The sequence below is a fragment of the Neomonachus schauinslandi genome, chromosome 1 (assembly GCF_002201575.2).
Source record: "Neomonachus schauinslandi chromosome 1, ASM220157v2, whole genome shotgun sequence".
Lineage (NCBI taxonomy): Eukaryota > Metazoa > Chordata > Mammalia > Carnivora > Phocidae > Neomonachus > Neomonachus schauinslandi.
In genome coordinates, this window is record NC_058403.1 from 145,424,529 (window position 1) to 145,440,878 (window position 16,350).

General features: G+C 39.4%; 1 protein-coding gene across 1 annotated transcript in view; it reads left to right on the forward strand.

Annotated features, from left to right (window-relative positions):
* The window catches only part of ULK4 (unc-51 like kinase 4), a 607,678-nt gene that overhangs the window by 186,317 nt on the left and 405,011 nt on the right, over positions 1-16,350 (forward strand). Inside the window, exons 23-27 of the mRNA XM_044912620.1 lie at positions 4,271-4,404; positions 5,989-6,110; positions 6,261-6,317; positions 13,492-13,543; positions 13,646-13,740. Of these exons, the coding sequence (XP_044768555.1) occupies positions 4,271-4,404; positions 5,989-6,110; positions 6,261-6,317; positions 13,492-13,543; positions 13,646-13,740 (460 nt within the window). The remainder of the gene's footprint in view (positions 1-4,270; positions 4,405-5,988; positions 6,111-6,260; positions 6,318-13,491; positions 13,544-13,645; positions 13,741-16,350) is intronic.

Here is a 16,350-nt window from a genome sequence, read left to right on the forward strand (position 1 = left end):
TCCTTCCTTCCTTCCTTCCTTCCTTCCTTCCTTCCTTCCTTCCTTCCCTCCCTCCCTCCCTCCCTCCCTCCCTCCCCAGCAATATAATGCCAAATACATCAAACAGTAGAATTAAGAAAAAGGCCTTGGGAAAGGTAAGGACCAAGGAATTGCTTCAGAGAACTAGGTAAAGTCTTGTCTTAGGGCAGTTTCAACAGCAATATGTATCTAGTCAGCTAGTATTTATCGGGCACTTATTTCATGCCAGGAACTGCTCATAAGTGGAAAGCAAAATCAGATATAGTTCTTGCCCTACGGTATTTTTAAATTTCCTGGGATGCCAAACATTATCAGATAATCAAAAATACATTATAAAATGTATAAAAATACATTATAAAATGTATAAAAATACATTATAAAATGTATAAAAATACATTATAAAATCTCACTGGCCAGGAGAGAAGAGAAGAGCCAGGTAGGCAGAGAGGCAATACCTTATTGCTGGGGAAGGTGAGAGGGGCTGGAAGAACAGTGTAACCGGAGGGAAGCAAGCAAGCCAAAGCTGGAGATGCAGTTGGGGGCCAGACACTGTAGGCCTTAAAGTTCATGATAGGGAGTTTTAAGAACTTAAGGACAGTGGGATTCCCTTGAAAGGTTTTAAGAACAGGAGCAACTTGATGGACAAGATCCACATAGATGTATGGTGTGTAAGGGTGAAAATGACAGAGTAGAAAGACATACACTAGCTAGGAGGCTGTTGTAGTTGCCCGGGAGAAGGCAGTATGGAAGCTTGCACTTAATTGGGAGTGGAAAAGTGTAAGGGTTTGGGGAGCATTTAATGATTGACATGGTATGGGAAGTAAGAGAAAGGGAGGTGATAAGGATGACTCTTAGGTTTCTGGCCTGTATTAATAGGGTAGAGAGTGATGCCTTACAATGGGACATTATATTCTGAAAGACCACCAAATTTGTTGGGATGATAATCATGTTTATCTGGGATATGTAGATTTTGAAGTGCTTTGAGACAAACAAAAACAGAAGTCAAATCAGCAGTGGAATATGTAGGTCTGTAGCTTAGAGACCAGGTTTGGGCTGCAGCTATGTAATTGGAAAACATCTCTGTACATAGTGGAAGTCAAATCATTGGTGGGGATGAGATCACCTGGGTCAAATGGTAGTAAGAAAAGAGCAGTGGATCTAGAACTGAGTCTTGATAAACTTGAGCATTTAGGAGCATGAGTCAACAAAAGACACAGAGAAGGACCAACTAAAGAAACTGGAGAAGAAAACTGAGAATGTATGGTGTCATGATATATAGAGGAGCAAGAAGAGGTGGCAACAGTGCTGAACGCTGCTGACAGGTGCCCGCTGGGTTTGATGGCATGGAGATTGTCAGTGACCTTCAAGTGAGTGATGAGCGTGAGTCAGACTGGGGAGGGTTGAGGAACATGTAGGAGGAACTGTGGAGGTGCTAGGTATAGATTTCTCTTTTAAGAGATTTGAAGGGGCCTAGAGAGGCAATGAAGAAGTTGCTAGAAGAACATGAAAATTATTTTGTTAAGTGGGAGGAAGTAAATATATAAAAGGGAAAATGAGTAATTGGCAGTTTGAAGGCTCTGAGAAGGTGGGAGAGAATGAGATCTAAAGCACAGAGCAAAGGAGAGAGAGGTCCACTGTTGTGATGGGAGGAAAGGCAGCTAGGATGGGATGCACAGTAGGTGTCCATGTCGAGAATTAGGGAGGAGAGTTCCTTCATGATGCTTTCTATTTTCTCTGTACAACAGGAGGCAAAATCACTCACAGTCTCATGAGAGGGTGGACCCTTGGGGGTTTGAAGAGAAGAAAAATTTGAAAATAGGCTGGACATACATTGACCAATACAGTCAGATTGCTGCTGCTGCTCTGGGCCATTTCAGTCCTGCTGCCACGCATTTATGGTGGAGTTTAGCTGCAGCAGCCTTCTCTGCAGGCATCCAGAAAGCAGACCTAGCCAAAGAGTTCATTTGGCTAGATGGGCACAAAGAAAAGACAGGGGACAAAAGGGTATCGAAATGATGGATGATGGGATATAATCGAATCAGGAAGTAAGTGAAGAAGAGAGAAGGATGATGGATTGGGAGAAAATGTCATGGATTCAACTAGGAGAAGAAGGTTCCCCGAAGTTGAGGAACGGTCACAGTGAAAGAACGGGCAAGTAGGATCAAGAGCAGATTATGGTTAGAAGGTGTGTTTGAAATACTCATCTTGAAGGAGACGCCATATTCTTTCACTTTGGAAAAGCCGTTGGGCAGATGGTGGGGCTGGGCAAGGAGATGTCAGGCAACCCCTCTTGGGGAGCAGAAAAGGTTAAGTTTCCCCGTCCTTGGTATTTTCAGGTCCTGCTCCTTGGATTGGGCTGAGGGACCAGTGCCAACTAATCAAGAGGTTCTTTTTTTTTTTTAAAAGATTTTATTTATTTATTTGAGAGAGAGAATGAGAGACAGAGAGCACGAGAGGGGAGAGGGTCAGAGGGAGAAGCAGACCCCCCGCTGAGCAGGGAGCCCGATGTGGGACTCGATCCCGGGACTCCAGGATCATGACCTGAGCCGAAGGCAGTCGCTTAACCAACTGAGCCACCCAGGCACCCTAATCAAGAGGTTCTTGAAGTTGCTGCTCTTGTCTCAGAAGCTCCTGGCCATAATGATGGTGTGTGGTGCTGCATGTTCTGGGAGCCCAGGCTGGCTGGCAGAGCAGGCTGCCCCCACGCATTGTATCACATCTCCTGAAGCTCTTAGATTCCACTTATCATGAAATCTCAGGGTCTTATTTCTGTGGTTTACTCATCATCAAGAAGTTTTGTCCTGTGAATTCTTTAAGTAGTATTGATACATTTCTGCTGATTCATGAGTATTTCCCCTGCATTTTGACGAATGCCATGTATTTGTTAGAGTGTGGCCAGTGCTGTAATCAGTGACTCAAACAAAGGATACTAACTGGCTGATGGAAACAGACTTTTGATTCGGTGTTGTCCGCATGTGTTCATGTAGAGCTCCAAGTAATAGTAAGCAAAAACCGCAAAAAGCATGACCAGATCTATGAAGAGAGCCACATGAATGCTAAGCATTATGATTTCAGTATACTTTATGTATTTCTGTGTTATGTACAAAACCACCTCTTTCCCGCTGACAGTAGGAGTTGGTTCGAAGTAGAAGTTGGGTGATATGAGTGAGAACAAGGGAGCTGAGAAGAGGAATGATGAGGGATGATGGCATGGGAGATATAAAGGGGCTTTCATGTGACGGAATCAGTGAACTCACTGCCCTTTCAAGAATCAAGAGAAGGGCGCCTGGGTGGCTCAGTTGGTTAATCGACTGCCTTTGGCTCGGGTCATGATCCTGGAGTCCCGGGATCGAGTCCCACATCGGGCTCCCTGCTCGGTGGGGAGTCTGCTTCTCCCTCTGACCCTCCCCCCTCATGCTCTCTCTCTCTCATTCTCTCTCTCTCTCTCAAATAAATAAATAAAATCTTTAAAAAAAAAAAAGAATCAAGAGAAATGGGCATTTGGGAAGGTGCCTGGTGGGTTCAGCAAAGGGGATGAAACGTGAGCCTAAAAGTTTTCAACCACACTCTCAGTATCTGGAGTGATGGTCAGTATGTTCCTTGGGTCTGGGCTGGGCACAGTTGGTCAGAGATTGATGTATTGAATGTCAGTGGGTTAAAGAAGTCATATGTTCGTGAAAGGGCAGAGATCATAAAACTAGGGGACAAAGGGACATGTGAAATCCAGATGTTTTGATATAGTGTCTGCTATCTGTATCGCCCAGTGTTGAAATGAAACTTTTTCTTTGGATTTATGTACACAATTTACTGAAGGAGCCGGAATTCATGTGACTTGCCTGAGGTTCCAAGCAAGTTTAGTACTGATGACCAACAGAAGTGCAGACAATTTGTGGTTCTACTTTGAATCTTTGAAACTCCAAGAGCGCTCTTCTGCCCAGATGCCTTTTTCTGCCTTTCATCTGTCATCTAAAGAATGTGGTTTCTTTTCATGAGCCAAGGCCAAATGAAATCAGGGCATTATTTTGTAATACATTGGCAGATACATTCAAAGTTGCCTTATTTTCTTACTGCATAAACATTTAGATTTTTCTAAGGCAAAACTAGACTGTGCCTGACAAATTGCTACAAATCCAAATGTCAGCATGATTGGGACTGTGCCCCCCTGGAAACACTTGCCTTGGCGGCATTTTCAGACAGATGCTATCAACTGTTTTATCATGAGAGGTAATCTTTTGCACTTTCCTATATGTAGACTGGTGATGCACATCGAGAGAGACAGCAGAAAGACCACTCCAGGCAAGGAGCAGCAAAGCAGCAATGAATACCTGTCCAAATGCCTGGACCTTCTCATCCGTCATATCGTGCAGGAACTGCCACGGATCCTGGGTAAATTGGAAGCTCATCTGTACGCCCCTTGCTGATTGCCTTTCTGCGCCTGGGCTTTTAGGCTTCGCCTCTTTTATTCTTGCCTCTTGCTTATCACAGGCGAGCGCGGTTACACCTTTTCTTGATTGTGTAGTTTCAAGATTTCAATTCAAGATTTGCTTTATCTGTTTTTACAGTTATTTTGCATCAGTGATATGACTGAGGCAACGAGCAGGCTAAAGGTCACACTGAGGTGTTATCTGTGGTGAACGGGCAATTTTGGAAAATAAACACAAGGAAAGCACCTTAAGAGCTTAAAATTGAACTTAGGCTTTATATTTTAGGTGACTTTCCCAAGATTTTTCTCTGCCTAATTCTGAAGAAGAAAAATTTTCCTTCAGGTTACAGCCACACATTTATTTACTGTTAAAAGAATTTAAAAATGCCTGGGTATTAGCATTTAGATATTAAAGAATTTTGATATTGAAGTTCAAAGTTCAGAAATTTCTTGAGTTTGAAAAATTTAAATACAAATATCTAATAATGATTTGTAAAAGATGTCTATTCCAGCTAATCTCTTATTTCATTGTTATTTGGAGAAACTAAAATAAGGAATGCGTACATTTTGTTTAAATCCCATTCCATGCTTTTCCAGCAGGTGTAGCTGTAAACCAGAAAGGTTTAAAATGTTAAATTTGATCCAATCTCTTATGGTAAAGTATACTTAGAATGTTAGAGTATTAAATCAGAATAATGAAAATATCTTCATGGCTGATTGACAGTATCTTTTTGCTCCTTACTAATACTTTCAGAGGTTTTTTTTGCCTGTTAATGACTGAAAATAGAACATTTCAAATTTCTTTTTGGATTGTAACCTTTTGTAAAATTTCAACCTGCAGACTACAGTCTGGTCAATTGGTAGTTGAGTTTCTTAGTGCCAGACTCATCTTGTTTTAGGATGTGCTGCTAAGATTCAGATGTCCACAGCACAAGTTTTATTTATGACTGGACTTATCATCTAATGGGAAGTTTTAGGAATTGATCTTTTTTTTTCTTCCATCCTATTATTTAAAAATTGCAATCTGTAATCTGATCACTTATATATTTTTTAAGTAGGCTGGGCGTGGAGCCCAACGTGGGTCTTGAACTCATGACCCTGAGATCAAGACCTGAGCTGAAATCGAGAGTTGGATGCTTAACCGACTGAGCCACTCACTTTTAATTTTTTAAATAACATTTTCCTGTTTACAGAAGTGTGAAAAGGGCTCGTGGTTAAAATTTGGAAAAGACCAAAAAAAAAAAAAAAAAAGAAAAGAAAAAAGAAAGAAAAGAAAAAGGAAGAACAATCATATCGAAAACCATTACTATAAACTCTATTTAAAATTGCTAGACGAAAGATCAAGCTTATATCCATTCTGTCCCCAGAGGCCACAGCTTTCTAGTATAATCTCAGTATTTCTGAATAAAATAACACAGCCCCTACCCACTTCTTTTATTTGGAGAGTAATTACCGCAGCAGCCCCATGAGTGTTCAAGCAGTGACTAGTGGTCCCTAAGTATTTGTGGTCTGTAACTGTTGTGTGTGCTCTGGGATGTGCTTTGCAGGTGACATTCTTAACGCCTTGGCCAATGTTTCTGGTCGTAAACACCCATCAACAGTCCAAGCGAAGCAGCTGAAGATGTGTCTACCCCTGATGCCTATAGTGCTTCACCTGGTAACTTCTCAGGTACTATCTTATTAGCAAAACAATAATGTAAAGGTGACTCCCTTCTTGGTAAACTGAATCTTAGAGACATCAATTCAGACAAAACATTTTCTTTTTGTTTTCTCATACGTGGCTTTCAGGATTTAATCTGTGGAAACTCTCATCACACAGGTATTTCGACCTCAAGTTGTAACAGAAGAATTCCTTTTCAGTTATGGAACTATACTTGTGAGTAACACTGAATTTTTCACGTTCCTAATAAAAATGTGGCTGTCTCTACTGTCTGTGGAATTTGGTGTCAGAATGAAGTAATATTAAAATCTTTGTGGTATTTATTTGTCTCTAGGAATGTGACCTTTTTATATTTTTATCTGTTGACTGTAATAAAATTTGACATTTGGAGAAAAATACATTCTCTCCTGATGTATTTTGTTCAGATACTGCCCAAGTAGGGTAAATAAGTCCATAGAAAACACTTTCATAGATTTTGGTATTAAACATCATGAAAAAATTTAAAATGATCAACCTGGTGAGAATGGAATGCTGTGACTATATTATCTTCATTATTTACTTTAGCTTATGTTGTCCAGTTACATGCAGTGTCTCTTTTTATGGTGGCATTTCTCTAAGTTAAGCTCAATTTAACTTTTTCTTTAATTTTGAGGAGATGAGTAAAAATGAAAAGCAAATCATTGTCCTTTCACTTCATTTTTGCTTGCAAAAAATCGTCTTTTTGTTCAGGTTGTGGCTCATGAATTCTGTTATCTTTTTTCCTAGCCTGGAATAGTTATAATATCTATCATTGATAAAATGGGGAGCTACATAAAGAGGAAGCTGGGACATTTGTCACATGGCATCTCCAGTCTTACTTTGATATTAATAACAAACACTCAACTGAGATTTTCAAAAGGACATAGAGGTTTCTAGTTAAAACGTAGTAAATATCTCCATGTTATCGTAAGTTTGGTATACAAAAAAATGACTGTCCTCCACAGGTGAGAGTATAGTTTTCTAGAAGGTTCATCATAGAGTAAAATGTGAAGTTTTGAAGTACAAATGTTGAGTGGAGGTCACTGATTTTTTAAGAAGTGTGTTCAAGCAATGCAGTTAGGGTCCTTTTGTACCTAATTTCAAATCTTTATCATCCTAAGTGCCTTGAATCCCAAATTCTGCAGAGTATGTAATTTTGTTTTTGTGCATTCATGGATTTGCAGATTATTAGAATTTTCACTTGCTACCTTCTTTAATTTGCTTTTTAATCTGTTTTTAAGTACTATATAGGTATCATTTTGGCATTTTGGCATGACCGAATTCTCTGATCCCACTGCATTGAACTATCGTTGCCTGGAAATGGTAGTTTTTCCCTGTAGCCATCTTGGAATCTTTTGGCACAGTGTTTATTGGGGATGCGGATAATTGTCCTTGTTTGTTCCCTTGTTTTTTTTTTTCTCCTGTGGAGTACTTTTCTCTGCCTATATTAACTGAGTACAGTTTAAGTTTTCAAGGAACCAGCAAATGTCTCAACTAAAAGTCTTTATGGACAAGAATGGGTGAACTCTGTGGGTTGGGAGGTAGTCTGTAGGGTCTTCTTAATATAGGCCCTTTTAGGGAATGGAAAATAACTTGCCTGGTTGAGAGATAATTAGGATATTGGAAAATCTTTAGCAGTTTTTTTTTCCCTAGATAATGCCACTCAGGTAGAGGGAGTTTAGGCAAATAAAATGGAAAAGATCTTTGGGCTTTCTTCAGGCTGTTTTCCTAGTTTGGATCATGGCCAATCCCAGAATTTTTTCATTATTTTCCTCATCACATCTGTTATTTGCCTTAGCTGTGTGTGTTCATTGTTCTTATACTCAGTGTTGATGGCTTTGATGAAAAACTAGTAAAGGGAAAGAGGTATTGACTAAAACGAAGGACTTGGATTTAGTTATCTACAGAGCTCTTGTGCATATATTATGAACTGTTGAGGGTTGTTACTTCTGTGAATTGATCCATAATCTATCTAGAAGGTGCCAAAGGTGTTATTGAAGTCACAGTGCCCTACTGATGCCACCAGGCGAAGTCAACTCATCCAACATCCTCTAGCTTCATAGAAATTCACAGTACAGATTAGCATATTAAAGCCTCTGAAATAATTCTTTTAAATTTTGCTTTGGCAAGGGTTTCCTGAACTTATTTGAGAGGTTTTGTCTGTTGGTTTTGTTTTGGTTTGTTGTGAGGAGAGAAGGGGGCTGCACAGCTATATGTGTTCTGTAGAGCAGTCCTGTAGAAACTGTCCAGAGCACAGGACACCTTCTGTCCTGGTAGCCTGAGGGGGCAGGTCATTCTTGTGTATGTATTTGGTACTGTGTTTTGAAAGCCTTATTGTTCTATCTGGAGATAAATACCCTTTTTCGTATTTTTTGAAATATATCTGGTAGAATAGCTTAATGTGCCTTAATTTGAGGTATTCCGGTGTGGTTCATCTTTAGTAGCTGTATCTAGTGGCAGCAAGTTGCTGTCCAGAGCTTTGGGGCTTCCTGTAAAGCAGCTCTCCAGGAGCTGCTGAGCTGCCTTCCACAGTTATGGAGACAGCAGTCAGGCTGGTGCGGTGGCCACTCGTGAGAAGGGTCTTGAAGGAGCCGGGCTGGAGGGGGGCAGTGGAATTGTGTGCTTCCTGTTGGTCTCACTCCTCATGCTGGCACCGGGCATGGTTTGCCTATTTGACCCATAGACCTCTTTTATTTTTTTGGTAGAAAAATTCGGGATACTTCTTACATATGGACACATGAGTATAGGAATTAACATTTTGTAAACATATTTTTCCCAACTGAAATGAAGTTTTCGTCGTCTTATGTTTTAAAGAGGCGAGTATTTGGAAACACTTTAGCGGGGCACTTTTAAGCTTTGAAAGGGTCCAGGCAAAAGAGGACTACATAGCTGATAATTACTATTTTCCCTTCTGATTAACAGAAGCAGTGTGTCATCATACCCATCTCTCTCTCCAGTTTAAAAAAAAAAAAAAAGTATCTAGGGATAGTGTGAGCCTCTGGGGAAGTGCTATGGGGAAATCCTGTGGTGAATACCATAGTTCTGTGGGGCCTCCATTGAATTGGGCTGGGAAATAGGAAGCAGTGACATTAAGGAAATACGCTTGGGAACTCATGATGTGTATTAACCTAATGTTCACTGTGTTTCTTGCGTCCTTTTGAAAATGCTCTTGATTAATGAGCTGAGGAAAAGGATTTTGTTGTGGTTTTCTTCTGAAGTCCTGGCCTTGTTAGTTTATAAAAGTGCAATAATGGCAGTGTGGTGGCTACAGTTTTCTACAAAAAAAAAGACCTCACAATTCTAATTTTCAAATGCAAGAAATGCTAAAATGATTCTGATAGATTTTTATACAAAAGTATAATTATAATTTCCATTATTAGTAAATCTTTACTTACCCTGGGTATTGAGATAATTATTTGAAAAGAGACCTACTCCCTGCCTTCTGCGGATTTTTAAAGTGTTGACTTCAGTTGCAGTAGATACAACAGAGAGAGTGTATCTTACATTTTTAAAAATATGATACTATGTACTTGTTCACTGCCACACAGGTGTTCCTATTATGAGGTCCCCCCCCCCCTTTTTATGAACCATGAGTTAAATCATATACATAGTTTGCTGCAGGAGCTCATTCCCAGCTTCTTTGAAGTACTGAATGATATTGCAGAGCACCAGTCTGCCCTGGAGGTGCAGCTTTTCCTTCTAGATGGTGCCATTTTCTGCCCCCTACTCCTCCACCCAGGGAGCCTGGCTGTGGGGCAGGTGTCCCTCCTTTCTGCTTCTCTGCTAAAACTCCCAGCTTTGAAGCTTGTGCCGTCAGAAGGTGGCCTGTGTTAGGCTCTGTGCCGTGCTCATACAGATTCCTGGATCCTTGCCCCTCATTCCTCGGAACCTTCCAGCACTGAGCTCACTGCTAATGTCTCTGTGCTGCATCTGTCCACGTTCTTGGAAAGCCAGACTTCACTATGGACCATCCTTCCAACACCTTGACCTCTCAGCCTCTCCAGCACCTCTTCCCTCAGGAGCTTGTCTTCCCTCTCTCAGCTGTCTGCACCCATGACCTTTCCAGCGCCTTGCTGTCTGGCCACCACCATTGATCTTCACCTCACTTCCTCTGCTCCCCATGTCCAGCAGCCCTTTGATTCCTCTGGACTTAAATTGGTCTTAGCACTTTCTGCTCACCATCCTGCCCTCTCAAGGGCCAACGACTTCACTTTTCTCTTCACTCAGCTTCGAGTCCCTTGTTCAGCCCCCATTATTGCCTTACACAAACCTGTAACTCCCTTTGCTTTCTTCCTCCAGTGTTGTCCTCTGGCAAACCCTAATTCTGGCTCAATGTAATTTTCTACCTCCTGCTTTGAGGGGCTAAATATGGCTAGAGAAAAACTCAATGAAATAACTGGCCTCACTTAATTTTTTTTTTCTTTTTCTTTATTTTTTTGTAACTGGTTTCACTTTAAATTCATGACTGCTTATCTCAAGTGAGCCCTCTCTCTGCGCACTGGTACATCTAGCTTATTTTCCTAATTTATACACCTTCATGCTTACTAGAAGAAGAAATGTATCAAAAGACATTAAAATTGGTAAATCAATGAAACATTCAGGAGGGATTTTTTTTAATTAAACAGGAAGTATAAGGAAGAAAATAAGTTAAAAGAAGCCCATAATTTCACTATCTAGATAATCCTTCATGACATTAAAAAAGGAAAAAAAATTTTTTTAAGATTTTATTTATTTATTTGAGAGAGACACAGCGAGAGAGGGAACACAAGCGGGGGGTGGGGGGTGGGGGGTGGGTGGGAGAGGGAGAAGCAGGCTTCCCGCTGAGCAGGGAGCCTGAAGTGGGGCTCGATCCCAGGACCTTGGGATCATGACCCGAGCCAAAGGCAGATGCTTAATGACTGAGCCACCCAGGCACCCCCAAAAAAGAAAAAAAAATTAGTACACATATATGGCTAGAAAATTCCAACAGTGCAGAAGGGCAGAAAATGAAGCATGAAAGCCCACCTCCCAGGCCAGCACCTCTGTTAGTGCTTTCCTTTGATTTCTTCCTCCAGAATTTTTGTCCTCATCTGTGTTTGTGTATGATCTATATTTAAAAATATATACACAGGAGAGATCATAGTATAAACACTGTGCTGTGCCTTCTTTCTTTACTTAGTAATCCGCAGATCTTTAAATAGATTTATTTAAGTCAAAAGACGTCTTTCTTTGAATATTTTATTCAACATCAAATCCGTATGTACTCGACAAAAGTTACGTGCCCAGTTTGGAATTTTGTGAAACTATTACAGCCAAATTAGCATGACAGGCTTACCTTACCTTTTTAAAATTTTATTTTATTATTTATTATGGTTATTTCTTTTTTAATCTTTTTTTGTTTTTGTAGTCATAGACTGAAAAAAATTTAAAGTGTCTCATATGTTCAGCTTTCAAAGAGCATATGTCTTTGAGATTTTGTCTTAAAGGCAATTTGTGCTTATTTAAATTATAAAATATATGCTTATTCAAGAAAATGTAGAAAATTATAGTGAGATTTGAAGGAGAAAGCACCCATAACTTCACCACTCTCAGAAACAATCCCATTGTTAACATATTGTTGTTTACTTAGAGTGTTTTCAATTCATATATATGCATCTGTGTGTAGAAAACTGTATGTGTAACATATATATATATATGACCTACACTGATACATGTGGTTGAGATTATGCTGTGTGTATATAGATTTGTATTCTTTTTTCTATTTAACTTTTTTAAAGATTTTATTTTATTAGAGTGAGAGAGAGCAAGCAGGGGGAGGGGCAGAGGGAGAGGGGAGGTAAACTCCCTGCTGAGTGTGGGAAGCCCCATGCCGGGCTTGATCTCAAAACCCTGAGATCATGACCTGAGCCAGAACCGGGTCAGATGCTTAACTGACTGAGCCACCCAGCCACCCCAATTTTTTTCTATTTAATTTTGACTCATAAGTATTTTCCCATAACCTTAAAAATTTCTTTTTTCCCCACATTTTAATGGCTATATACTGTCCTATTTGTATAAACTGTGTACAGTTTGATACCATTTCAGTGAAGTTCAAAAATACACAAACAGTATACAATTTAGGGACACAAGTCTAGTAAAACTATTAAAAAATGCCAAGGAAATGATAAATTCATGACAGTGGTTATCTCCAAAAACATGACATGGGGTGAGGAAGCTCATGCAAAGAATTGGGAATGTCTTAGTTCTTTTTTTTTTTTTTTTTTTTTAAGTATAGCATGGAGCCCAGCATAGGGCTTGAACTCACAACCCTGAGATCAAGAGTTGGATGCTCAACTGACTGACTGACCTAGGTGCCCCTGAAATGTCTTAGTTCTTAACTCAAATATGAGTTTAAGGATTTTCTTTATTTTTCTTTATTTTTTTATAGCACAAAAGCCTACACATATGTTCTTTTATATTGTTATATATAGTTGTTACTATACTTTAGTATTTTAGTAAATAACTTTACCAAGTATTTTGAGAAGAACCATTGGACCAAGTAGACTCATTTTCCCTCCAGACTGATTGCTTATTTGTTTTTTCTATTCCAGGGTAATTTTATACTTTATTTGCTATTTGTTATTATATATAAAATATTATATATGTATTCTTTTATGAGCTGGGGGCCAGAACTCTGTTGCAGTGTTTCCGCACATCACCAACATGGCCACGCTGCTTATTATTACTGTTTCATTCAGATCGTGTTCACAGAGTACCTCTTCTGTGTGGTGCGTTCAGCTGGGGACTGGGAAACTCATGCAGGGAGCTCATAGCCGAGCTGCGTAGGCCTGCCTCTAGAACAGAGTTGGGGGTCATCCTGCACGGATGGGGCTGGGGTTGGGGTTGGGGTAGGACATATATAAGAGGGACTAACAACAGTGGTGAACTTTGAAGGCAGTCCTTGAACTACTGCATCTCGATGCAATGTGCACTCAGGGTAGATAAGGCTTGACCTTCCTTTGAGAGGATTGTTTCACCTGATTACTAACATCCAAGGTAGCGAGTGAGTAAGTGTAGCATATTGGAAATGGTTATGTATTAATTGGATTTTCCTCACTTTTATAGGTTGATCTTTCCGTGCTTTTATTGCTATTGAATTTATTCCAACATTAAATATCATGGATAGTGATCTGTATGTTTAAAAATGACTATGGTTTATAATATATATATATTATTTCATATGATCATATTTTAAGACTACGATTATAGAGTTTACTAAATTGTATATGGTATGTAATACCTTCCAGGAATTATTTCAGTAAGAAGGATAGGTGCTGTTTTGGGGAAAACATTATCTATATTTTCTTTCAGAGTTATTTTGAAATCTTCACTTATTAATTTTTATATTTTACAGAGTCATATTAAATCTGTAGACTCAGGAGAAACGAACATAGATGGAGCTATAGGTGAGTAGACCATGGGACAGTTTACGTCTTTGTTTGAGGTACTTTGATATCATGATTTTGCACATGAAAATCAACACCTGTAATAATTAACTATATCCCTAGGACTGATGGCATCGGAAGAATTTATCAAGATCACGTTGTCGGCTTTTGAAGCAATAATACAGTATCCTATTTTGTTGAAAGACTATTGCTCTACGGTCAGTTCCGACAGCTTGTGAGAAAGATTTTTTTTGTTTACTTGGTAATTCTGTATGTAAAGAGATTAATTTACATATGTTTGGTTCATGTATGTTCCTCACATGAAATAACCATTCAGAAAAGCTGCCCCCCCCCCCCCCCCCGATAAGATGAACATAAGAAGTGTCTTCCCTCGTTGACTTCTTTGGGATTGCCTATGCTCATTATTCTGTTTCCCTTCTGGTCCACACCTTACCCCCAGCTTGCTTCTTCTTGCTTCTTTGCTGGTTATTTGTTGTACCCAACCACATAAACTCTTAGAGCAGAGTTTCTCAGTCTTGGCACTATGGGCATTTGGGGATGGACTGTTCCTTATGGTGGCTCTCCTGGGCATTGTAGGATGTTTAGCAGTGTCCCTGGCCTCTACCCACTAGATGTGGGTAGCACCTACTCCTTCCCCCTTCAGTGACAAACAGAAAGGTCTTTACAAATTGCCAGATGTCTTCTGGGCAGCGAAATTGCACACATTTCAGAAGCTCTGCCTTAGAGCGATCCTTAGGTGAGTCGAGCGCTGACTTTAGAGGAGGGAGGAGAGGCTATGTGATTTCATTCTCACTCACAGAAAGCCTCAAGAAAAGAAGCCAGGTAAGATGAGTACCCTAGTTATCATTTTCATGTTTTCTCTAGTGGTTCTAGGGGTTGACTGAACTCAGTAAGGCAGTTCTAACTTGGGGTCTTTCAAGTTCTTGTAGTCAGTGGTGCCTGGGACTGGAATCATCTGAGGACTCATGCACTCACATGTCTGCCTCCAGCTGGGACTCTTCAGGCACTCTCTCCATCCTCTATGTGGTCTCTCCAGCAGAGTGACTTCAGGGTGGCCTGACTTGTTACATGGCATCTGGGGACTCTGAGGACACATGTTTCAAGAGAGAGGGAATAATTATTTTCTAAGGGTAGAAAATTTCTACCAATTTATGATTGTTTTCTTCTCCTTCTCCTCTTTAAAATTGCCTTAAAACGTGTGTGGTTTAACAAATAGTTGCAAAGCCAGTGCTCGAGAAATTGCCACTTGGTTAAAAAACCATGACCATAGCCCTGAATTCCCCTCAGTCATGATTCCTTTCCTCCCAAGAGAGGGGCCACTATTCTGACTTTCATAGTAATCATTCTATGTATTCCTTTGTAGGCCTGTGTATGCATTCCTAAACAATATAGATTGGTTTTGTCTGCTTTTGTACTTTGTATCAATATTACGTGTTCATTTGTGACTCGCTTTTTTTGCTCAGTGTTTGTAGAATATCTGTGTTGTTAAGTATCTTTATGGTTTAATTTTTCATCAGTGTATTGTATCCCAGTGTTGAAATCTGAGTCTATGCAGATACCACAATTTACTTATTTTTTTCTTGGTACATGTTAGGCTCTTTCTGGTTTTTGACATTTACAAAATATTGCTGTGGAGATTCTTGTTTTTGTATTTTGCACCACGTAAGCATGCAGTATTTCTAGGATACATACTCAGAAATGGAATTAGTGGTTATAGAATATTTAAAAACTCATTTTGTCTAGAAAATGCCATAGTGTTTTCCAAGAGGTGGTGTTAGTTTATATTCACACCAGCAGTGCAGTACCTGATCCCCACATCCTTCTCAACTCCTGTTATTTCAGGCTTTTAATGAATGAATATATAGTGATATTTCACCATAGTTTTAAATGGTAGGATCAAGACTACTAATGAGGCTGAATTATTTTTCAAATGTTTATTGGCTGTTCGAGAATATTTGTTTATGAAATGCCCGTCAAGGTATTTCTGTGATTTTGATTTTGACTTCTGTGTCATTTTTCTATAACTTACAGAGAGAGGTGTGTATAAGTCTCCTTTAAGGCCATTATGAATTTATTTCTCCTTATGTAATTGTTTTTATTTTATGTATTTTGAGGCCATGTTATTAGGTGCATGAAAATTTAAAATTCTTGTGTCATTTTATGAAATTGACCTTTGTTTCATTGTGAAGTGACCTTGATTTCCAGTTATGCTTTTTGCCTTAAGGCCTCTTCTGTCTCGTTTAATATAATCACACATACATTCTTTTGCTTTATATTTGCTGATATAGCTCTTTCATTTTTTTCCTTCCAACAGCTCTTTCCTTATATTTTAGATCTGTGTCATGTAAATATTGTATAGCATTTTTAAAAATTCGAATTTTCCCAGTATTTAACTTTATTTAACATGGAGCATGTACTCCATTTACATTGACTGTAATTGTTAGTATATTGGGCTTCATTGTACCATCTTCTTTCAGACTTTGTCATACATATTTTCTCTTTTCTCACCTCCAATTTATCTTTCTTCCTAATGACTTACTTTTTTTTTTTCATTAAATTTTCTCTGTAGAATGTTAGTATTTAGGTACTCCCTCTTTTTTTTACTGCTTACCCTAAAATTTACATTATGCATATTAACTTATTAAAAGCTGAACTTAAAAAGCAGCTCTCTTTAAGTAAAATACAGACCTTTAAGTAAAATAGACTATAGGGTGCCTGGGTGGCTCAGTTGGTTAAGCGACTGCTTTCGGCTCAGGTCATGATCCTGGAGTCCCTGGATCGAGTCCCGCATCGGGCTCCCTGTTCAG